The following is a 25709-nucleotide window of genomic DNA, read 5'->3' as shown; positions in this document are numbered from 1 at the left end:
GACTAAATCTTGTCTCTCTCGATGTGACTCAACAAAGATAAAATCACTTTTGCTGTTTGCCCAGACAATAGCTGATGTGTATTGGGCAGATGCCACTGGAAGGACTCTCTGGAAGGTGCATAGATAAAGACTGCTCACCAGACTGCACCTGCCCTGGAAATAATGGGCAGAGGCCACTGCTATCAATACTCTCTGGAATATGCATATTCACCACCTGGACTCATACCTAAAATCTGTATAAAAGATCTGAGCAACTACTAGCTCAGGAGAAGGAAAACATGGGAGATGAAAAAGACCTTGACAATGCTGCTGAGAATAAAGAGGAGAGAAGGTAAAGCCCAGGGCAACGCTGCTCTGAAGGAAAACAGAGAGAATACCAGGAGAGAAAAAAATGACAGAGACATCACCATGTAGCCTGGAAGAAGCAGACCAAGAGGAATCCTCTCTCTGTGTCCTAAGTTCCACCTGCTGCAACTCATGGAGCTGAAGAGGCTGCTCAGAGGACAGCACAGCTAACATGGATGACCTCTCCTCCACACCAAAGCTGCAGCACCCTTCCTCTACAGACCCCAACTGTCATGGGGGGGTGAGGGGTGTGGTAATATAATCCCTTTCCTCTTCTCTCTCCCTCTTCTCTCTCTCACTCTGATCCATCCACTTTATTTGTGTAATAAATAGTCTAGCTCTTGATATTTTGGGCTCATTTGTGCCTCTAATTTCATGACACAGAATATTCAAAAGAACTAAGTCTCTTTCCCTCTCTGGACTGAGGCAGTGATGCTTCCCCAGTCCAAAACTACTCCTGATCTCAAAATATCACTGCAAGAAATGTCTTCTGTGCAAGAGACACTTCCTCCAGCTACTCAACATGCTGTAGAAGCCTCTCTTACCCAGCCTTCAGGACAACTCACTTGTCCTTCCAGGTCTGGTACAGGAAAGCATAGGCCTTTACCACACCTGAGAGGTAGCAATGGGAGGTGACCAATCTGCTACACCACAATAGTGCTTAATCCACCAGTATTACATGAACCACCCACAGTCCTGACCTTTTCAGCACCAAAGGATAAAAATGGTTTGTTCTCTTCTGTCCACATATCCAGTAAAAGACAACAGCAGGGGTGCAGAGGAAAGATTCTCCTGAACTGTTGGAAAGCATCATATTTCCCATTGTGGGATGAAGAACAAACATTTCCTTGCCTACGCTGGGGCGTAGCGCTGAAACTACCAGCACCATCAAATCTAGTAGTTGCTTTACAGAGTGAAGCAGTGGTGACACGACAAATGACAGTGACATGGTCTTCAAATGTGGCCTTTCTTATTCCAGCCATCCTGTCACTGCCACACAATATCAGCAACTCCTAGAGAAAAGCTTCTGCAGGTGAGTGCTGTGTCAGATTAGCTGCTTAGTGTCACCCTGGCCATTTGCTGCTGGCAATGGCCACAGTGAGCTCCTGAGCCAAATGCCCCATCCCCTAAGACTACCTCTTGTGCTACTTGGCAGAGTGGTCTGTGTGCTGCCTGACTGGAGAACAGCACTCGCAGCATGAATAACGATGCCTTAGCTTTGACCTCCCACTCTCCTAAATCTCACATGGTGGGAGGTATAATGCTTAGCAAAATACAATAAAACTAAATCACAGCAAGCAGGCAAGTGACAAGCAATTAACTTCGGCAAAACTCCATAGCAGAAACAGTTCTGGCACAGGAACTGAGCACAAGCTGGGGAGGATGACCAAGGCCACGAATGCAATGCAGCTTGGCAGCTCCACATTCCCAAACTGCCAACCAGCAAACCCAGAGCAGTGGGTGCTGTGGAGACACAGACCAGGCACCTTCCACCAGGTGCTTGGGAAAGCACAGAGCAATCAGATCTCCTGCAGCATAGTCCCCGTGTCAACCTGCCCCAGAAGTTTAATTTATAGTGAAATGAAACTCTTTAAACAGATTGGTTTGTATTCATGGCTAACAAGAGACAAACACACCCATGAAGTAACTGAGCGTGGTTTTTGTGGGCTTCTGCTGGGCAGCATCTCTTCACAGGAACACAGGGAGGTGATCAAAGCCTTGCTTTTTGCTCTTTCAGGAAATCAATCGTTTGAAACACTCTTGCTGGCAGAAAACATTACCAGGTACTCACACGCCTCTACTATTTGCTTATCTCTTTTTCCACATACAGTCCAGAGTTTGACCATAAACTGCAACAATAATCCTATGGCACTGGTGTCCAAGCAGAAGCATGTCCCTCAGAAATGCCAGATTCAACACTACAGCAGAGAAGCAAAGCTGCACATGTGCTTCCCAGCTCTGCCAGAGCCATTAGCCTGGCCTCAGCTCTGGCACTGCTGGAGCCCTAGTGGGAGGAGCGGCAAAAGCAGCCAAGATAGGAGTGAAGCTCTGTATTTTCTGAGTGATCACAGCCTGAGATGTCAGTGTCAGAGTGGCGATCATGGGGTTGGGTTCACACCTCAGCAGGTTGTAACAGGTGTCTGTCAGGTTTTGATCTGGATGAAAGTTAAGAACCTTTACCAGCTAATTCCCACTCTGAATTTCCAGCTCTCCACAGCTCTAAAGAGACACAGATTTGCTAAAAAAAACACCTCACCAAACAATACAAAGACATGTGACAAAATTCATTCCACATTTCCAGTTTCACAAACATCTCACAAACTCCTCAGAGTAAAAGGAAGTTCTGCTCTGAACCAAACTTCAGTGTAAGAACCAATATGCTTTGTAGGTTTTACAAGCCAGTAGTAAGCACAAAACAACAGTGCGCTCACTCCAACCTTACACACTGCTCACCAGGACCTGAGCTGGGCTGTGGAAGACATTCAGAATGGGACACTGCCATATTTTCCACTGCTGCTGCCCAGCAATGCACAAAGGAGAGCATGCAGCACTCTGCTTTCTGAACTGCAAGTGCTTTACCTCCATCAACAGTCAAGACAGAGGGAAGAGAAAAAGCAACATCAGCTAAAAAAATGCAAATGTAACCATGGAAAGAGCTACAGCTGATGGCACTGCCCAGAAAATGTCTGATCTGAAAATTCCCTTTGTTTGACAGCCTATGTTCCTGGAGGACTGCAGTGTGTAGCCCAGTGCTCCACCATGCAGGTGATTAGAAATGGTAGGGTAGGAGCTCAGCTGTAAAGTCCTCAACTCCTGCCAATAAGAGGGTTCCTAACTGTTATTGTAAATAGCCACTTTTGATGCCCTAAAATCCTGGGAATGAAAAGCACATTCCTGACAGATCAGTCTCTCCTTGGCTTTCCTGCTCTGTGTGCAGGTCCAGTTGCTGCCTATACACACAAGAATGGACCTCCTGGGACCAGAGTTCCTTTGCAGCACTGCACACTCTTGCCTTTGCCTATCATTCAACACATATAAATGTCTACTTGGGCAGGATTTTCCCTATGCAGCTCTTTGTGTAACTCCCTGCAGCTTGGCTAATTCTGTATGCATAGGAGTGCAAACTAACCTCCTATCAGCTCACAAGTTAAAAAAACAAGAGATAGAAACAAACACCAGGTTACAGGGACTCCCATCCACACAAGGACACGCTTTCAGTTCCTAGGGTGCTGCTGTCACAGCTGGGGGGCACACCTGGCTCTCCCAGCAAAGCATGTAAACTGCTGTGCAATTCAATTACACTGGCTGATTAGGACTAGCAGATAGCAATCCTTTCTGCACTGTCACAAAAGTTTCCTGTTTCCCATTTCTTTTTCATGCACTGCTCCTAGTTCAGACAGCAGCACTAACATCCTTTGACCTGCACAGATTAGGAGTGTAAAGGGGTGCTGATGCTTCCCCACTGCATCAAGGGCTTCACCTGCATGGGGTGAAACAGCCTCCCTAATGGAAACCATCCTTCCCTAAGGAAAATCATCCCTCCCTGAGAATGCTGGGCTTGCTCCCGACATTCTGCAGCTGGGGAGCTAACAGTGTTACCCTCCCCAGGGCTGTAGGCAATTCTTGGCTCACACAGTTTGATGTGCTAGATCAGGGGTCTTGCCTGAGGTTTCAGCTGATATTCAAAAAATCCATGGGGCTGATGTGCAGCATCATTCAGTAGAAGAAAGCACCAGAAGCCTAGGAAGGAATACCTGGGAGCTCAGCCCTGAGCTGCAGACAGGCAAAGTTACAATTGTTGTCAAAACATTTAAGCTCTGAATCTGAAGCCATGCTCTAACTGGCTAAATCTTCTGAACACAGCTTGTTTCATTGGTATTTTCCTGCACATAAATTTGACAGGCAGAAACACTTGTTTTGTCGGAGCTCTAAAAGCCCCTGATGTTCAGCACTGATCTCTGGCACGCTGTAATTTGCTCCACTCTCTCGAGGTGACACTCCCTTTCCAGTCAGGGCCCTTCAGCAGGATGCAGGAGTGTGTCAGGTTTCCTGGAAACCTGTCTGCAGCAGCACAACCTGTATCCTCACAATCATCTGCTCCATTAGCTGTCCTCAGCCACAATATGAAATGTCGTGTGCCTCTACGTTGACTTTTTTACAGGCCATAGCTGTGGCCATCTAGGGAAACTCTGGGCACTTCCCAACTAGGCACCCACAGGATGAGCCTGGAGGAGGAGGGTTTGTGTGGAGCAAGAGAAAAGCAAATACTGGTGTGTGTGAAGGGCTGCAGCTGTTGAACGTGTCAAGACAGTAATGTTTGGATTGAGGAAAGACAAACAGATGCAGCAGAGCTCTGCAAGGAAAGGACAGCTCTGTTAGGAGTTCATGTCTTCCTTAAATCTTCCCCACATGAGGGCTAGGCCAGCTCCTTCCGTCTGGGCTGCCTCCCTCAGCACACCACACAGATACTGTCAGTATCCCAGGCATCTCTGCTGTCCTCTGTCTGTCCCTTGGCACTCAGTCTTTCCCTGCCAACCACACTGAGTGCCTGAGAAATTTGCCTTATTTCAGCCATGGTTTGCTTGAACTCCTCAGACTCACCCCACCATACCCTCCCTATCCTGAGCATTGCCAGCACAAGTTACAACTTCAGAGGTTTAATAAAGCTTAAATAACTACCAAAATTAACATTTTGACTGTAGGTTTATCAGTGAAGAAATGAAATAATTTTACTTTTCCCTTCACATTTGACCAAAATCAGCACGAGTTGAGAACTTGCTTTACTTGATCTCTGGCTGCTTTTTATAGATAAGTTTTTCTTCAAAAGACATGTATAGCTCTAACAGACTCCTGTTCACATACTGGACAACATTAACCACTATAGAGCTGGGAACTGGCCAGTACCAACACTCTGCTGACAACTAAGTTCCAAGCTTTTCACTTCTACAGTGTTAAATATTTTCATCTGCAAAAATCCAAGTGCTTCCTAGGGCCCATTCCAAACATCAAATAACCAGCAACTCATGCTGGAAGAGCTGCTGCTGATTAAGGCTGGAAGTTTACCAAGGTTGGAAGTTAAAAGTTGGAAAAACATTTTCTGTGTTACCCTTTTGCAGAGCAAAAAGAAGCTTCAAAGTGCTGCAGCCTCCTGTAACACAAAGCTGAAGTCTCTGATCACCTGTTCTGTGGTGGGATTTCAGGGCTCCATGTGAATATGCTGCACTCAGAGTGGCACACAATATTTGTCCCCAGGGGCAGGAAATAAGCACACGTGTATGCTAACACAACATAACACATAACACACTATATAATTTACCTTCCTCCATTGATTTTTCTTTATTCCAAACCTCCAAGCCAGACTTGACTACAGCACCTAAGGCAGACAATATACCTGTGGGAAGTGATGAGGGACACACATAGTGTATTCTAATTTAATCAGTGCCATCCACTCTTATTGAGGTATTTGAGATCCCTCTGCCTTACTGACAAGAGGTATATTTACAGGGGAGCAACCAGGAAGCAAAGAAAGAAGCAAAGGATGAAATTTAGAGTTAGCAGCTGCTCAGAGGCTAAAGAATTTTTGCCTTAGAGATGGGGAATGGGGAATAGAAGCAATCACAGGTCCCTAAGCCCTACCCACCCTTCAGCAAACCCCACACGGAGATGAGCTCTGGCACAGGGTTGCTGAGGAGACAAGGAAGCAAGATGCAAACAGCTCCTGTGGTCCTGTACCACCCATTGCAGGCATGTCCCACCCATGGGGCTGGGATCCCTGGCTACTGTGGCACTGAGTATCCTCCCACACACCACTTGGCACTTCAGAGAAACCCAAGTTTTTGACACATTCTGACAACCACTTTTTGGCCATTGTAATTTTGCCAAATTTCTTCTGACTGACTCCTTAACGTCCAAGGATTTGCTGCTGAGTGCTACTCTGTACACCTGCTACAAAGACACTTCTCTGGGAAAATCTGCCTGTCAAATCCTCAGCTTCTAGTGCAGGCAGCTGACCATGTACCTGCCCTGCCAGTCTGTGCCAGGTGACAATCAGAAAAAGACTAAGGATGGAAAACAAAATGTCAGTGCCATGGCACAGCCAGAAGAAACTAGATCAGACATTTCTTCCATTCCCTCCCACACACACACAGAATCACCTCATTCCCTCACACACCTGCAGGCTCAGGTCTCAGACAAGGGGAAAGGATGTTCTTTTTGCTTCAGAAGGAAAACAAGCAGAGAGAAGAGCTCTTTATTCACAAAATACTCAGTACATGGGGCTGTACAGTCTAAGTCCTGAGGACACACATTTGTTCTCAGCAGTGGCAGACTGTCAAGTTTCTCTGAGCAGCAGAAGCAAAAGAAGGGCAATTTTCAAAGCTTTTCTTTATGTCAAACCTGACCAAACTTTTGAGGGATAAAGCAAGTCTGCTGCTCCTCCCAGATGAATTTCCAAGGCCTGTTGAGAATAAAGCTGCCCTCAACAGTTTACAGAAAGTGCAGACTGGGCAAAGTAAGCACCAAGGTATCTCCCCTGCTCGTATCTAACCCCTCTACTCTGCAGCAACAGGTTTAGGGGTGACCAGGATCAATTCTTTGAAACACTACTGAATCATTTTTTCTCCTTTTAAACAAAGAAGCACATTGTTCCAGTGCATGGAATTGAAAAGGCATAGCCATGACCAGCAGTCGAATCTCAGACTGACGTGAGCTCATATGAGGACTCATCAGTCAAGCAACGTTGATTTGAAACTTGGGCTGTTCAGACACAAAATCTGATGCTTTTGTACAATAAGCTATTTTGAAGCAAACTTTCCTTCCAAACAAAGACTTGAAATAGGTTACCATAAAAATGGCTCAACAAAGTTTTTAAGCAGAGTGAATCCCTGCTGTTAACTCTTACACAGCTGTGCCAGGCTCCTCTGGAAAACTTAGGTCTGGGTGGTCTTGGATGAAAGTACAATTCCGTTCAGGAGACTCAGGTTGCTGAGAAAGTGGTTTTGCTTTCTGCTGGTACACTCAGGGCAAGAGTTGGGACCTGTAGCTCTAAGGTCAAGAAGATTGAGGTATTGAGAAATATTTGAGGTATGTCTCACTTTTATTGGTGGGGGGAGGTTAGAGAAAAGAAAGAACAAATACAACTAATCCCTTATTCCTCAATTACCTTTTTCTACTGTAATTCAATTTGCCCACAACTGGCAGCACAGCCATCCCCACTGCACACTAGCACAGAGGTATGGCAAGCAGTTAAAACTAGAAATTCCCCTGCTTTTGCAAGCTGCTAATCCTAACATTTCCAGGACAAATATGACAATGGCTGATTCTAGCCACAATTTTGGTCATGATTTGCTGCAGACTGCAAAAACACATTTAAAAAAATCTCTCTTTCTGCAGCTGATTGAAACCAGAGATGCATTAGTGTGTGCATTATCTGCTGTGCTGGCCTTCTGCCTTTTCATGTTGTTGTGGGCTTATTTCCCCCTCCTTTCCCCCTAATTCATTTATTGTTTTATTGCTGATGTTTCCTGGAGGATATACAAGCAACTTGAAATTCTCAAGTCCATCTTAATCTTGTATCTAAGCAGTAACTGCCAACCTACTTAGAGGACCAAGTATTCATCTTGGTTTAGCTGCCACTTGGTCCCTATGAGCTTTCAATGTTTCCTACTGTTCCCAGTACTCCCCCAGTCGTTACTCCTTTAGGGCTTTTACAGCAACAGTAAACCCAGAGCCAGAGGGTAGATGAGGATGGATGATACCTTGGAAGACAGTCTCCTCCAACTCCTTCATCAAAGCAGAATTAACTACAGCAGGTTGCTCAGGACTGTATACAGGTGGGCTTGGCTTTGAGCATCTCCAAGGATGGAGGACTTTGCATTCTTTCAGGGCACCTGCTTTCAGTGTTTACTCACCCTCACAGTAATATATATATTTATTTTTCTCTTTAAGTGGAATTCCTTGTATTTCAATTTATGCTCATTGGTCCTTGTCCTCTCACTGGGCATCACTGTAAAGAGCCTGGCTCCATCACCCCTATTCCCTCCCATCACGTATTTACATGCTCTAAGATCCCCTGAGCCTTCTCTTCTGCAGGCTGGACAGTCCTAACTCTCAGCCTCTCACCATATGTCAGAGATCCAACTGCTCAATATTGCTCATGGGCCCTCAGCCCAGTGAGTCTCCATCTGTAGTGGGGAGCCCAGATCCAGATACAGCACTGTGAATGCCTCACCAGTGTTGGGCAGAGGAGAAGCATCACCTCCCCCAGTCTGATGGAGATGCTCTGTCTAGGACAGCCCAGGAGGATGCTGGCTATCTTCACTGCAGGGTACGTTGATGGCATATGGTCAGCTTGTCCCTCAGGACCTCAGCCACATTCCACAAAGAGCCCAATAATACTGCTCAGCTGATTTATCATAGAATCACAGAATCAATAAGATTGGAAGAAACCTCAAAGATCATCAAGTCCAGCCTGTCACCTGAGACCTCATGACTACTAAACCATGGCACCAAGTGCCACATCCCATCCCCTCTTGAACACCTCCAGAGATGGTGACTCCACCACCTCCCCGGGCAGCACATTCCAATGGCTAACAACTCTCCCTATGAAGAACTTTCTCTTCACCTTGAGCCTAAACTTCCCTTGGTGCATCTTGAGACTGTGTCCTCTTGTTCTGGTGCTGATTGCCTGGGAGAAGAGACCAACCCCCTCCTGGCTACAACCACCTTTCAGGTAGTTGATTCGAGGTAGAAGCAAACCAAACATGATAGAAGGACAGACTGGACTGTCTTTTACTAGGCAACACAGGATGACAAAAAAGGCAGACAGAAAGAATCCCAACTGTGAATGGAGTTTAAATGACATCAACTGGATCAGAGGAAATAATTTCTAATTAAGTGCACAGATCATCTGTGGAACTGCCCCCAGTCACTACCCAAAGCAAATGGCACAAATTTCATCAACTATCCAGGGACTCCCCAGTGAACCAGGAAAGCTTCTATAACTGTACTGCTAGGACTGCAAATCTATGAAGCCACACAGAACACAGGGTGTGGCTTGTAAACTGCCCAGAAAAAATGCCCAATTATTTTGAACTAACTTTTCACATTCAAGCCAAATAAATGATCTCCTCCTCTACACACCCACAACACTGTCCCCTCCCAGAGACATGATGTTGCACTTGATGGACCACTGCTCTCAACTTTAAGGCAATTTCTGCACTACTCTTGTCTGTATTGATTTAGGCTCTCCTTTTTCATTAGAACAAGGAATTAAATCTTGTACTCTTGAACGGTGCCACAATACATCCTTCAGCATTGTTGCCCATAGCTGGAACAATGAAGCCAGTCCCCAGTCCCACTGCCAGTGCCCCAGACCCAGCCACTCTGCCAGGATCAGCCAGGTGGTTACTGATTTTAACCCATCTCTGGAAACTCCTCACTTCAGACGTGACCTGTTTCTTTTACCTCTTAAAACAATATACTTGCATGGCTTTTGCTTTTAGTTTATTACACCAAGGGTACACAGCTTCAGATATACGTGTAAGCTGCTTAACTAAAGGCTACAAAAGTTGTCTTCAGACTGCTTGGATTAGCACATTGGCCAAGGTGTACTGCAGACATGTGGATATAGCTCTGTTGGAATTCTATCTTTGAGATCTTCCCATAACAGCAGTATTTAACCCCTGCATAAGTCCTGAAATATTTAGATAAACACACAGATAAACCTGATAAAAAATATAGTAGATTATAATTGAATAATAAGTGATAAGCACTTTGCCCACCAGAGGACAGACAGTGATATCAAATGGAGAAGTTACACCCTGGCATCATTAGCAAGATGCCCTTTGGCAGAGAAAGACACCCCCACAGCAGTCTGCCACAACCACCATGCAACCAGGAGCAATCATTCTCCTCTGCTCAGCACTTGTGTGAGCACACCAGAGCATTGTCACCAGTTTTGAGTTCCACCATACATGGATACACTAGGGCATGGGCCAGCAGAGGCTAGCAGGATGGTCAGGAGCTGAAGAAGATGCTGGGGGAACAGGAGGACAAGGAATCCACCATGTAGCACTGACTGATTTCTACTGTTTAGCTCACAAAGAAGGATTTCAGACTTCTGAATGGTTTATTATTGAGAAGCTGAAGTGAACACCAAGCAGCCCAGAAGCACTTGTGGCAAACATTCTGCCATTCCTGTTTGGAGAACTGGTGGATCCCCTGGGCATCAGTCTAGAGGAACATCTTCAACTGTCTGAAACCATCAGTATTGTTCTGTAATGTCCTTTCCTACCTGGTAAATAGTGACTAAAAGGTCTGAAACTCTGCACTAGCTTTGAAAATAACCAAGAAAATCCCAGGAATTTCTTCCAACTTGCTCTTTCCAACTGGGTCTGCACTAACTAGCAAGATGCCACCCCAGAGCCAAGAGGTGATAAGTCTGGGAACACAAGCTTTGATAAATATATCACAACAACCACTGTCAGCAGGCATGAACAAGATTGAATCCCACTGTAAATGCTGAAATGTGTGAGCAGATGCTGGATTTTTACTGCTCGTGAGCTTCAACTAAAAGCAATTTCCTCTATCCACAAGAGAGCTGAGCCAACAAGGTAGTGAGAACAGATACATTTCAGCCAAAAGTTATCTACATTTAATGGCAATTAGAACCAGCCTCCAGGTTTCTGGCTGGTAGATAAGTCACCCCTTCATGTCACAGCAGCCACCATGTCCAGCACTCCATGTTCAGCTCTCCATGTTCAGTTCTCATATACTTCACAGTGCTGAAGCACGACTCTTGAAGCTTCAGGTGTGACTCAGTGCTTAGACAATTAGAGTGATGCTTGCATTATAAATAATATCAGACACAGCCAGATGGCTGCATAGCTATGGCTGTGTTGTAACAACACAAATAGGTGAACTCTACGTCCCTTCACACACTCCAATGTAAAATTTTGCCCTGCTCTACCTGTCTTGCACAAGGAACACAAACTTCTACACTTGCTCACCAACTTGCCACAATCAAATCCCCTGTGCAGCCCTTCCCCATTTCTCTGCTGAATGATTACTTGTTGTTTGATATTTCCCAAGACTATTTTTAATTTAAACTATTAGAAATATATGAGCCAAGAAACAGATCCAGTGGAGAAAGAGACCTCCCCTAGAAATAGAAACTCTTAAATGCAGAGGTTCTGGCAGGGAGTATTTCTAAGCAGCAAAAGGACTTGTCCAAGTTACAGAGTCTCTCTTTTTGTTTCTTAAACAATACTTATTCCGTGTGGTATGGATGTGCCCCTGACAGTGCTTTCAACTTTCTGCTCAGCAGCACCCTGGAATTTTTTAATTAACCCTGAAGGAAATCGAGCAAAGCTTAAGCAAACACTACACAAATCAGACTTCCTGAAAAATCAGCATTTCACAGCCAATATTTATGGATTTAAAGATTAAACTCCCCAGGATTACTGCTGACTTTCTCATTTTTCATAAGCTTCTCCTCCTCTCCTTCTTTATGGAAGCATGCTGATTTCCCCCCCTCCCCCCCCCCGACGATCTTGATAAAACACACAATACTGCACACCTGCTCTTGGAGTACTGAATATGCAACACTGACTCTAACAATACTTTCCCCAAAAGAAACCACAAGATAGTGGGAAGAGTTTGCCGTGTATCTACATTTTATTCCCTCTTCAAAGGGTTTATAAAGGACGAGATTTGGAAATAAATAGGTCTTTTCTGCAAGTGCTCTGCATATGGAGCCACTGAGTTTCTTCTCCTCGTACACGTCTGTATGAAGGGTTACAGTATTTCAGATGCTTTTCACCCCGCCAAGCCCCTCCACAGCAATTTCCTCATGCCCACACGTTTCCTCTATCACCTCGCATCCCACTCTCCTTTGCAAATTACACCTCAGATAAACATTGCTGGGTTACTTGCAAGTGGCACATGTTCATTTCCCCCTCCCTTTCTAATACAAATTTCTCTCCTAGCAAACACACAAGAGGGACAGGAAAAGCAAAACAGGAGGTCTTACCTTTTGATGGTCTTCTTTGTTTCGTTTGTAGAGAAGAGAACGTACCCATTACAGCACCCATTGCAAAAGCTACTTGTGAGTTTCTGGGGAGGATTTCTTTTGGCTGTTTTGGGTTTTTTTTCAGGTGGTTGTGGGTTTTTTTTTTTGTGGGGCGGGGGAGGGGGGATTGGGGCTTTTTTTCCTGTTGTTGGTTGCTTTTTGTTGTTTGGGGTTTTTTTTTAATTATTATTCTCACCCCACCCCCACCCCCCCCACCCCCAGCCAGTGAGCAAAATCTCTGTGGAATGCCCCCAAGAACAAAACAAAATCAGAGGAAGTCAAGAGAAGAAAGAAAAGAAGAAAGGACGAGGGAAGAAGCAAAGCACTGCAGCTCAGCGTTCAGCAAGCGTTAAGCTTTGAGGGTTGGGTTTTTTTAAGTCAACACACATGCACTGACTCACAGCCGGCTGCACTGTTATTATTCAAAACAGCTCCCCATCAAAATTTAAATGCTAGGTAGATTCCCTCAGACCAGAGCTGGCAGCAGATGCATCAAAATATTTACTGGAGCACAGCCACATAAACACACAGGCTAATTCTTCCTCCCGCTCCCTTATGGCTCCAACCAGCAGCCTGGAGGTCTAGCGAGGGAGCAGTAGCGCATCTCTCCCAGTGAATGCTAAACCGGAGTCCTGTAGACATGCTGAGGGTGTCGGGGGGAAGCCAGAGCTTTGGGCTGGCTACCAATTCGGAATGAATGAAAATCTTCTGAGTGGGAAAGGACAGTGAGGGAGGCAGCAGAGCCCCAGCTGTGCAGAGTGAATGCTCCTGCTAGTTAAGAGTCTGACAGAAATGTAGGAAGCAGCAATCTCTAACAGTCTTCCTAAGCAGAGAAGTCAGGGGGAAATAAGCAAGTGCAACAGGGGGAACAGAAAATTTCACCACAATCCTTTTCCTTCTCATCCTTTCTCACACACCACAATCTCGTGGAAGACTGCTGTTAATAACTTATTTTTCTGCAAAGCATGTGCACATGCTTTATAAGACGATTGAAACAAGAAACTGTTGAAATCAAATGTTGCAAACTCCTGGTGCTCAGAGGAGGAGGTAGGACAATTCCCAACATCTTATTGAGTTCTGTCATATTAAAAAAAAGTAAAAATCAGCTACACTTCTTGTTTTCTTAAAAGATAAAATGACAAGAGCTCAGGTACAAGAGAGTTAAATACACAGAGGTCAGCAGAACCAGAATCATTTTGCTATTTGCATGCTGACTGAGAGGAAGGCAGCTTCTGTGCAAATACAGCATTTCTCTGAAGCAGTTCATTCCTCCACCAGAGACCAAAGTACCTCCTCTCAACAGGTTTCCCCAGCTTCCCTCTAACTTTGCAGTAAAGATTTCATCAAACACAGATGTCAGGGTACCCAGAATGAGAAGCTTGAGAAGTTGCACAGTATCACTGTCCCTGCAGGTAAAGCCCTGTGCCTGTGCTCACGTGCTGACAGCAATGCTGTCTCCTCATGCACAAGTGTGCTTGCATCCCCAGAGCACACCAGCAAAGAGCCTTCCATTAGTGGCTGGCTGCAAAAGGCATTACACGAAATAACTTGTGTTCGGGTTTTTTTGCCTTGTTTCAAAGCACAGCAATTGAACCTTTTTTCAAGGAATGTCTGAGATAAGGTCCTGTGCAGATTACCAAAGTCCTGAACTGGTGCACACAAAGTGCCTGGGACTTGGGGCACACAGTACTGCTGTGGTCACCACTGGGGGAGCTTGGCTTGGCTTGTTCCATACTTTCTAGCTCCCCATAATTTCACCCACAGGCTAGCCATGCCTGTGGTCCCATAACCCCTGGACTAAACAAGCTTCTCCAGCCACCCAGATCCAGATGTGGGTCCTTCAGACTAATGTGGAACTCCACAAGCCACAAAAAAGTTGTATGAGATTCTTAAGCTCTTTATTTTTAAATATTTATATTTTATGATATTTTTTGTATGTTTACATGTTAAAATATGATATAGGCTGCAGTGCAGATGGGGAAAAACACTGCTCTTGGTATTTGGGCACACAATGAAGGCTAGAGGGTGACCAGAGGCCATGGCAGATGTGACCTCATGCAATGGTGGCTGCCTCATGCCATGTTTGCCAAGATGGGAACTCAGCAGATAAGAACATGTCGTTGTGTCATTTATCATGGAAACAGGGATCAAAGAGAGATGGTGGGGCTCCTCTTTGGCAGGCTGAGTTTGCCCTCCCTTGCCCCCTTCGTGATATGTCACTACCCTTACAGGACCATGACAGAGCCTCCATGGGTCTTGTGGCAGGAGCTGTGCTTCTTTAGCTGAATGGTCATCCCTGGATTAAGTCTTCACCTGGTGGTTCCTGCCTCCCTGTAGTGAGAGGTTTAACTGTCATTTCTTGACTCCTCAGCTGATATCTAGACAGCTAAAAACATCGTACCATAACAAGTGAGGGCTGCCAGGGGACACTTTGCTCCCTTGTCCTCTGCACCCAGGACTGATGTCTCCAAGGTGTCGAAACTGGAAACCTCAAATCTAGGCAAAGCTATCCCTAACAGAAGTCAATGAGCTGCAGCTCCTGAACCCTGTCGACTTGTAAAACCACACATCAGTTGACTCATGCACTGAAAAAAACAATGTTATGAACATAGGAGCTCCAAAGGAAACAGCTGCAAAGAACTACATGGCTTATCATAGAAGCATTTAAATAGGAGAAGACCTTTAAGACCATGAAATCCAACCATTAATCCAGCACTGTTAGGTCCACCACTGAACCACAACCCTCAGCACCACATCTATGTGTCTTTTAAGTCTCTCCAGGGATGGTGACTGCATCGCTTCCCTGAGCAGCCTGTGCCAGGGCTTGACAACCTTTTGGGGGAAGAAATTTTTCCTAATACCTAACCTAAACGTACCCTGGCACAACTTGAGGCCCTTTCCTCTTATCCTGTTGTTGTTAGTTGTGAAAAGAGATTGACGTGTACCTTGCTACCACCTTTTATTCAGCAAAAAGCACCTAGAAAGTAGCTGGATTCTGGATTCTTCCTGACATGCGCTGGATCCCAGCTGCACAGAAAGAGCTCAGCCTGGGAGCAACAGACTCGGCTGCCCATATGGTGAGACACCCTAGAAAAAAAGTAATTTAGGAAAATAAAATGGCACCCCTGATGAGGCACTCTTGTTTACTTGAAATAGCTTGGTATACGAAGGCGGAGGGCAAATGTGAATACTCAGTTTTCTTTGAAACTTGAAAGAATAAAGATTTGACTTGGCTGGAAAGCAGTATTGACAGATCTCTATGAAATCATGGGGATAAATGGTTACATAGCTCTGTTTGCATGGCTCAGATATAGAGAAACAGGGACAAGAGGAGGGACCATGTCTGTGCCTGGGCAAACACAGAATCCTAGATCACCAGCTCAAAAGCAACTTTTCTCTGACAGCCAAAAATCAAGACCTCAGAGGAACAGAAGCCCCTTAAACACTACAGAACAACTCTTTGCCACAACAGGCAGAAATTGTCTTCTTCCAAATATGATCACCCAGATTTCTCAACCTAGGAGATAACTCTTAAGACATAACAAGCACTGGTGGCCACCCTCTATGTGAGGAGCTGAATATTTTTAGAGACAAGATGAAGACTGATCTCTGATGCTGCAGTGTACAGTTCTAGCTGCCAAAGCCAGCATCCTGGGTGAAGCTGCTATCAGAGGATCAAAAGTACCTTGGCAAAATGAGATACTGTGTTGTGCCAAACCTGACTGCAGCTGTGGTGTGATTTGCAGTGCTCCAGAGCCTGATCTCTGCTCGCTTTCCAGTGCAGTGAGAAATCTCAGTTGCATGCCATGGGACTGTCTCAGTACAGCACTTACACAACTCTCAAGCCTTTGCTTGCAGGGCTGAAAGTACTGCTTCAAGATGCCTGCACCATGCCTAAACCCAGCCACTTCCCTGCACAAATTTCACCCAGCCAATGACTTGGGTAACAGTCCCAGAACATCCCAGCAGTTACTGCCAAGGAGGAGAGAGGCTTCTGTGGGAAAGGGTTGTGAGTGCTTCATCCAGGTGGTGGGCTGGAAAATGCTGGGCACAAAAGGACAGAGCAACCACTGAAAAGTGTCCCTCAGGACATGCATCTGCTCCAAGAGAAGCCTGTACACACAACTCAGCTGGGGGCTGATCTCCTGAGCTAGATCAGCAGGGCAGATGTGTCCCCGCAGGCCACCACTAATCCAGCATTATTGTCTGCCAACAATTAAACCTGATTCCATCCCTTTACCACCACCATATACCATATTGTAATAAATGCTGTCTAGCAACAAGATTAATATTTTTCATTGACCCCTTTCCTGATTTCTTTTCACTTCCTAACTCTATGCTTTTGCTTTTAATAAGTATCTGTGAGACTTTGAAATATCAGAGCAAAGCAGACAGACCCTGGTAGCATGGAGGTAATTATTTATTGGTTGCAGCCAGAAGGTTTGGACAGAAAAGTAGTTCATTACTTTTAATAAATGCAAATAGAGCATCTTAAATTAGGGATCATATCCCAGCTAACAGATATTGGTTTGGGATGGAAATCTCCTGGGAGCGGGGTCACAGGATTGGCACAGCTCTGCTCCCTGGAGTAGGATCAGGTCCTCTTCCCACTGGAGACAACAAGCAATGTGAAATGGAGCCAGACCAAACTTGTGTTATATCCATCCTGAATTACGTATTTCTGGTGTCTTTGTCAGCCTATACAGGGAAGTAGAGGGGGAGGTTGGCTTTTTCATCATGCAGAAATGTGGACTACAGCCAGAAGAAGCCACTCTCCCTAAGCACAGTATCTAAGGATGTAATCTCTGGTTGATCAGCATTCCCTCCTACAAGGCAAAGCTGGCAATGTCCATCTGTAGGACTAGCAAGGGGATGCCTCAGGCACACCCAGATTTCAAAGCTTAGGGCATTGGTGAAATTCCATCTGATGTGTTATTTTTGTCTCCCCAAGTACAGCAATGAGCATCTGAATAACAGGAACACAAATAAAACCTGAACACTGCCTGTTTATAGCAAGCCCTTGTCAATCACTCTCTCAGATAGTGGCTCCAGTAAAGTTCTGCTTTAAGAAGCCTAAATAGAGCTGGAAGTGACTGATTCCTTTCCCCTTATGGCTATTTTAGGAATGAGATCTAGGCAGCATTTGCCAGAGCTTCTATGTGCTTAAAATGAAAGAAATTTCATTTTTCATATTCCAGTAACTAATATTTGTTTCAGGTAAACATTTGACTGACACCCAACAAGGAGTGCTTCAGTTTAAGGCAGAGGTGACCATCTGCTCACCTGAGCAGCTACTGCTTTTCTGAGTCTGACTGTAAACTTAGACCTTATGACAAGCAACTGAGAGCACACCAGAAACAGAGAGAGATGGAATGATGCCACATGAGCAATGGCACAGAAATGCCAGGACTGCTTTCAGCTAGGTCCACTCAAATGTAGCTTGGTCACATATTTTTAATTGGGACCCACTGACACCAGCCCAATCACTGCTCAGGGGTCTGGCACAAAACCACCTCCAGCCATGGTTACAAGCTAGGTCCCCTCATCATCAGGAATACAGCTGCTCCTGCGATACTCCGGGCATGGATTCCTCCATGAGGGAAGGCAGGCAGGGGGGAGCAGGAGACAGGAATCAAATACACAAGCAACGATACAACAGCCCCTTTGTAGATGCTACCCATGCACCACAAGATCTATCCACAGGCTCATGCCCTCTCTTCCAGCTATCTGACTTTTAAAGCAGTTCATGAGACACTGAGACTTGCCTATATGGAGAGAAAAAAAACTCAAAATGAAAAAGGAAAATGTTCCTTTTCTAAGAGAATGAAATGAGAGTTTCTGTTGCTTAGCAAATTTTTAACCAGTTGCAGCCTTACGTTGTCTGTGTCAGAACAGCCTCTGCCAAGCACTTCTCCTGACCCTAAGCCCAAGGCTCTGTGAATGACCTGTTAGAAGCTTTTTTGAGCTGTGATCTGCTGATTACAGGATCCACTGCCTGCATGGGTGAGAAGTTACGGGGAGCACATCTAGCCTGCTATGTTGGAGCATCAGACATTCCCCCCAGCACCACTAAAGAACTTGTCCTTCGGGTCAGCTGGGTGCTGATGTTTCAGGCAGCAGCACTTCATGCGGTCACAGACCAGCTAAGGAAGAGCCAAAGTGGAAAAGTGTGGTAGGAAATGAATAAAACTAGATCCATCTGGACCCTGAGAAGAAGAGGAAGAAGTTGCCACCATTACGACCACACTCAGAGACCTTGGGATGCTCAGAACCCTCTGCAGTGCAGCTCCCAAAAGACTGAATGTGCAGGACCCCAAGAAGCATGAGAAGGGTGAGAACACCATTTCTCTTGCAGTAGTAGTCATAATTTTCCTTTCCTTATCTACTATTATTAAAAATAAAAATAATCATTTGATTAGACAGCTAAGGTTTCATTTACACTAACTAATGCATTCAAGGTGTGTTTATTACAAATCTGTATCATTAGCTTACTAAAATAATCCCAGTTCCAAGCAGGAAAGCAGAGAGCTAAATCCACCAATTTAGCAACACACACAGACACCACAAAGACCTACAGGGATAGATTGTAGCAGCCATGGAACAATCTGCTCTGCTACTGGAAACCACCTTGATAAGGATAAGGCAGCTTTTTGTTGCTCTGTACCTGTAAAAACTGTTTGGAGACCTTTGTAGCCATCATTTACCTTTTTTTTCAATGTAAGGACATAGTAGGTCTTCCTGCTCTAGGTCTTCACAACGTCAGAAGTCACCAAATACTTCCCCCCCGCCCCCCCAGCACCAATTTTGTTTTGCAAGGCTTTCTTTCAAAAGAGCAACAGCAGACAAGAAACTGATTTCATCCTCTTTTCTCTCCACTCATGAGCCATTACAATAAACAGGGAAGTTTTCAAAGACATCTTTTGCACTCTATGAGGACAAGAAAACAGAACAGGAGCTATTAAAAGATTCATTACTGCACCTCTCCAGGCCCAAAGCAAATTCTCATGCTAGCTGGCTTTGTAAGAGCTTAAAAGCTAGAGGTTCTCCCTTCCATTTTGATGGAAATATATTTATCATGATAAGAAAGCCAGTGAATAATAATGCTGAGAAATCAGATAGAATAGATGAGGCACAAAGCTTCAGGATCATCTAGATTTTCATGATAAGGCAGCGACAATATTAAAGTGTTGGAAAGCCACTTGCTTTCCAGGCTGTGCCAAACAGAGTTAAGCAAATACAAACAAAATAAAGGCAGCGGTCACTTACTGCCACCAAACAGGGCATTAAAAAACCTAGGCATTAGGGTAGAGCAAGAAGGGGTGCTCCTCTACTTAAAATCCTGAGAAGGAAAGCAGAGAGTGGAGCTGGCATGTTGCATACTATTGCTCAGAGCAAGTAGATAAACATTGGCCTCCTGAAATCAAGACCAAATGGCCCTGCTCTGGCCTTTTCTCTTGAAAATACCAGAACAGGTCACTACTGCAGCTGCACACAGGTAAACATGGGCATATACATTTGTGTACTTAAAGGGAACAAGAAAAAGAGTAAGTCCTTGTGCATCCTATATGAGGCAAGACAGTGCAAGCTGAAAACAAAACTACTTTATTGCCTACTGACTCTTCTTTGTTGCAGTAATAAAAGTAGGCAGAACTCCACAGAGCAGACTTAATATTTGCCCTAAGGGTGCCACACTCAAAAATAGATATCTGAGAGCTCACAAAGGGAATACTTCACGTCTCTAGTGACAACTTCAACAAAACATGAGGTAGATATTGGTTTATATCTTTGGTTGGAGTATTTTTTTTTCTGTAAATAGGGGCAGACTGTTTCCACACAAAAAAAAAATGAAAGGAGAGACACAAAGCCCAGGCAGAGCACTTGCCCAAAGCGTGGCATGAAAAAACGCCTGAGGGCAGGAGAGAAGGGATGCTGTAAGGTCATGATTCTGGCACACCACTGGCAGTGGGAGAGAGCAATGGCTGAGAGATGGGCAGTGGGACACAGTGCTGAGCCCTGTAAAGGTGACAAGAAACTTCAGCTAGGCAGAAAGTAGGAGAGCCAGGAGGTGATCAGAGCAGACTGACAGTACTGGTGTGCCAGAACAAAAAGGTGGCAAACAACAATGGTGTGAACCTGTCTGGTAAAGGGAAGGAGCAGAGAGAGGCCAGGAAGCAGGAATCGGAAAGGGGTGCACAGCTCCCCAGAACAAGGAAATTGTTATTAAAAAGTGAGATTTATTGGTAAGGAAACAAAAACCCTGTAATAATTTCATAATAACATCAATTTGAGAGGGAAAGGACAGGGTGGTCAGCTCTAAAACCAGGCTGCAGAGCCAGAGTTCTCCAAGGAGGAGAGTGCCTGACACAGGCAAGGATTCCTGAGAGGAGGCTGCACACACACGAATCAAGAGTTAGAACCTCATGTTCTCAGGATACCATCACAGTAATGCCTGAGGATGGAAAGGCTCACGTTACAGCAATGAAAACCTTCTATTACCCCATGGAATATGCTTGAAGATTGTGCCAAGTGAAGTCTGGCCTTTCAAAATCATCAAATTTATACACGGGAAACTTCAAGGTGGTTTGAAGCAGAAAACCCTGAGGAGCATAAGCCAGAACCTTCAGGCCACACAGAAGGCTGAGAAGCCAGACACCACTGTTGCATGTGGCAACTGCACCACAAGGATCAATATTTAGAGGTGAATGCCATGTGTAAAGGCATCTCTCACATACAGAATGAGGGGAGGTTTTAAGTGAGTTTTGGCAGCCAGCAGTAACAGAAGATGTCCAAAGCCTTCACCCTTTGCAGGAAGAGAGGTCTGGGACAGAGATGCAGCATGATGCCATGTCCCACAAAACCTGACTGAGACTAGGCTGGGTAAGGGGAATATGATACCCTGGCTGCCAGGCAGGCATTTAGTTCTTGTCCCCTTGATGGCAATGACAGGAGTGATGGAAATAGACACAAAACAGACATTTAGCTGCTAAACACACCAAAGGGGAGATCAAGCAGCCAACACCAAGTATTAGGTACACGTAACTCATGCAAATCTCAGTAAGGCACCTTTTGGTCTTAATACATAAACATTTCTCTTGCACCCCCAGCCTCTCTGAACAGAGAGAGAGCTCAGCCATGTTAGCAGGCGCAGCGTGACGTATATTGCAACCAAGCATATAAAAAGATCCTAGGGAAATGTGTCTGGGTATTGTGCATGATGACAAGCACATCTCTCCCAACAGCTGGGACAGGTTCTGCCAGAGCATGGCATGAACTTGCTCCCTGGCTCACACCCCCAGCAGCAACTCAGCACTGCCTGAACTTGCAAACTGAGCAAGCTGAGCGACAGACAGGAATTCAATAGGGTTTTGTTCGCAGAAGCATTAAAGAGAATATGTCAAAACTATATAAGGAACATGAACAATAAATGTCAATCCAGGCTAAAAAGCCAGTTTCATTTCTCTCTTGTAATAATGGTCAAAGAGGCCTTGTCGAGAAAGAAAAAGGAAATTTTAATCATTAACTATTTCCATGGATGACTGATAAATTGACTCCAAAAGATTGTGTAGTCAGTGACTTTGTTTCAGGGAGAAGAGAGCAGAAGATATTCAGATGATCTTGGATCTCTCCTTTCCTTTTGCTTTAGTGCACTTTAAAGAAATGTGCCAGACTAACCACGTTTAATTCAGGTCATTGAACAGATGCACACACCACTGGGTAACTAACGTGGAGAGTTAACCAGCTATTTTTGTTTCACATATCACTCCTTACCATAGGGCCTTGTGAAAAAGAACAAGAGCAGCCATTGGACACCTCTAGGTAAATTCAGTTGGTGTCAGGTTAAACCATATCAGGTGAAAAATATGCTAAATAAGAGAATATTCTCTTTATACATAGAATCATAGGATCATCATCAAGGTTGGAAAAGACTTCTAAGAACATGGAGGCCAACCATCAACTTCACAAAATAAAACTAAGTCTACCACTAAACCACTTCACTCAGCGCATCATCTAAATCCATCCAGGGATGGCAACTTCACCATTTCCTTAGGCAGTCTGGTCCAGGGCTTAGCATTCTTTTCAGGCTTTTTTCCCTCCCTAATATCCAGTCTAAACTTCCCCTGACAAGTTGAGACCATTTCTTCTTGTTCTGTACTTGTTCCTTAGAAGAATAGACCAGTCTCCACCTCTCTACAATCTTCCTTCAGGCAGTTGTGAAGAGCAAGAAGGTCTTGCCTCAGCCTCCTTTTCTCGAGGCTGAGAAACCCCAATTTCCTCAGCTGCTCTACAGAGGACTCATGCTCCAGGCTCTTCACCAGCTTCTTTACCCTTCTCTGCATCTGCTCCAGCACCTCAATGTCCTTCTTGTAACAATGGGCCCAAAACTGGTGAAATGCAACATCATCAGTGCTGAGTACAGAAAGACAATCACCTCCCCACTATTGCTGATATAAGCCAGGATGTTGCTGGCTGCCTTGGCCATCTGGGCAAGTACTTTGGTACTGGTTTGTTCTGAATGTGCTAGGAACACGTGCCAGGCAGGGATGATGCCCTCCTGGTCGGCTCCTGCTAAAAGCTGCTCCAGAAAAGTCAGAGTTTTTAGTTTACTAATCATTAAAGTCACCACACTCTAACTGAAATGATGTGCAACATTCATTGCATCATTTCATAACTTCCAAACCAAGCACAACTTTCTCAAGGAAGATTCACAGTTATATGTTTATGCTCTATGTTGCAATAGTTCCTGATGGAAGAAAAAGAAAATAAAAAGGATTATCCCACTAAAATGTTTGCTGTCTGAAACTGGATGAAGCAACTAAAGCAGAGATTACCTTGGCAGGTTTCATTCAGGTAATATAAGCACCATCACTTCCCAAGCTCATAACATCCTGCTCACCAAACAGCCAGGTCTTTCTGAATTTTCTGTGCTACAAATGCACATCATCTGGTGCCTGTACAACCTGCCTGCAGTGAATTAAGGGTCTGAGTTTCACACAGAGGTACATTAGCATCAGCCCAGCATACTGCCTGGGAAAACTTCGATTGGCTGTTGATGTTCATTGACCTGTGCTGCTGGTGTGCAAGGTGGAGCAGGCTTCCTGCTGTGGCCTGAAGGGGAACAGGCTTTGAAGTTAAGATGTGGCACCTGTCCTGAATATCCAGCTAAACCTCATTATAACTACAACAATCCCAGACAAAAGCAAGCTTAGGAACAACAAGCGTTCAATGGACCCAGGAGAGGGAGATGTTTGCCAGCACCTTCACCACAGTCATGAGAATCCCATTGTCCCTGTGGAAATTTCAACATATGACACAGTCCAATGATTGCTGCCAACAGTTAGTATTCTGAAGTCATTCACCAAATAAAAACAAAGACTAAACTGCAGCAAAATGATCATGCTCCACCTTACATAGACAAGTAAACATAAAGTAAGTGGGTTTTGGGATGGCTGAAAAAGCAGTGTAATAATGTGAGCTTTAAACTGAAGCCTCCTTACCATGGGAATCCATGGGACAAAATAAAGCTTGTCCTATGGTGGTTGTAACAGGGAAATAAATAATCAAATAAATCAGTTCAGGTAACTCAGAAGTAATTAAAATCAGTAACATTTTCAATAGATATTTTAGAGATTGGTGAAAACTTGAAATCATAATGAGGGACAAATCCTACCTTCCTTTGACCAAGAAAAAAGGGTTGGAAAAGGGGTTTTCTTCCAGGAAAACAAGGGTTGGAACATCTGTGTCTTTAACAGCTAGCATCTATCTAGATTCAGTTGCATTATTAAATGGCAGAACTAGCAAGACAGGATATAAAAAAATCACACTAAAACAATCAAAAATCTTGACAGATTTGGAAGCCCCTGTGCTTTGCAGTGTGTCCCTGCAGCGTGTTTCTCTCAACAGAACCAGTGAGTATTTTCATCTGTAACTCCATCTTAACTTCATTTATGTGAGACAATTCCCATTAAGGTCTCAGCAGATGAGGAATGCTTCCAATAAAAGGGATAGATGCCGTTCTGTAGTGCTAGCTGGTGGGCTGAATTATTATTATTACAATTATATAATAACTTTCATCTGATGCCGAAGTGCTCCCCAAATCACATCATCCCTGACAGTTATTTCCAAATTCTGTCCAATACACCAATCCAGATAATCTCTGGAGTTATTAACTAATTAAAAATATGCCATTTCAAAATGTACCAATGACAGGGTGCAGATAGCTCTGAGACAAACTATGCTGGCAGCTCACTGGTGTGTGCAATAATCCAAATTAAAGCAAATAGACCCAAAACTCCAATGTAGATATTCAGGTCAGAATATCTATGTTATTTTTAATTTACCCAGTCAAAGGTGTTTTCAGAACAGATTTTGGAACACATTGCCTTTAAAGCATAGCCTGAAGAAGGCATGCTGGTGCACTATGACTTCTCTTTGCCACAGAAAGGCTGAGAGAACAGCAATGTCCCTGCTGTGCTACCAAGGCTGAACTGTCAGCTGGAGGAAGGGCACTGCTGCTTCAGGAAACCAGGCTGATTTCACACATACAGAGGGAGAGGAGTCAGTCAAATTATTTCAGAAATCAGGCATATCCCCCCAAGCAGAGATATATAAATATATATCTTATATATATATATTATTTTTCTGAATAAAATGCCCAATTAAATTGAATTTGTCTCTTGTTCATCAGGTGCTTTTTGCACAAAGAAAATGGTAGTTGTTTTTGCCTTCCCCCCCAGCTTCTAGGGCAGCACCCATGGCATACCTTGCTGTAGCTTAAGAAACTGACCCATACTTCATTAGTGCAAGCAGTATGCAGCATTTGTTAAGGAAGAGTCATTTCAATGCATATAGACTGCACATACACCAGCAGCAGGCACTATTCTTCTTGGACAAACCAAATATCTACCACAGCATGTACAGTTAGGCAGCTGCTGTCCGGCTGTGTGGTGCTCCTGCAAGGTAGACAGCCTTTTACTGCTGGCTAGACAACGGGCGAGCAATTATTCTTCCCCTCCTCTGCAAAATCCTGCTGCTAATCCATAGGGGGAATTGTTGCATCTCTGCAGGTGGGCAGGATATAACTGGGAATGCCTCTTGATGGAAGAAAGCCAGACCTCTGTCATGGCCTGGAGCATACATTAAATAGCTGGACAACTACAGCACTGGCAATTTCCTCATAAAGCTGATAAATAACTTCTCATCAGGCACAAATCTGTAAATTCCAGTCAGCACTTTGGGTTTTTTCCAGGTCCCCTCCATTTGGCTTCTGCAGAAAACTTATTCCTTGATTTAGACT

At 44.6% G+C, this 25709-nt stretch overlaps 1 protein-coding gene across 4 annotated transcripts in view; it reads right to left on the bottom strand.

Moving 5' to 3' along the window:
• The window catches only part of KCNIP1 (potassium voltage-gated channel interacting protein 1), a 410482-nt gene that overhangs the window by 257534 nt on the left and 127239 nt on the right, over window positions 1-25709 (bottom strand). For 2 of the 4 annotated variants that reach the window (XM_068158702.1, XM_068158717.1), the window contains exon 1: window positions 12377-13067. The exons of the other annotated variants lie outside the window; for them this stretch is intronic. In XM_068158702.1, the coding sequence (XP_068014803.1) occupies window positions 12377-12437 (61 nt within the window). In that variant the 5' untranslated portion in view covers window positions 12438-13067. Of the gene's footprint in view, window positions 1-12376; window positions 13068-25709 lie in introns of those variants that run through there. 4 annotated transcript variants of the gene reach the window in all.

Source organism: Melanerpes formicivorus, unplaced genomic scaffold, assembly GCF_026170545.1.
Source record: "Melanerpes formicivorus ecotype bairdi unplaced genomic scaffold, bMelFor1.0.p_v2 SCAF_2, whole genome shotgun sequence".
Taxonomy (NCBI): Eukaryota; Metazoa; Chordata; class Aves; order Piciformes; family Picidae; genus Melanerpes; species Melanerpes formicivorus.
Note: the sequence above shows the minus strand (reverse complement) of the source record. Positions and strands in the feature narration are given on the sequence as shown.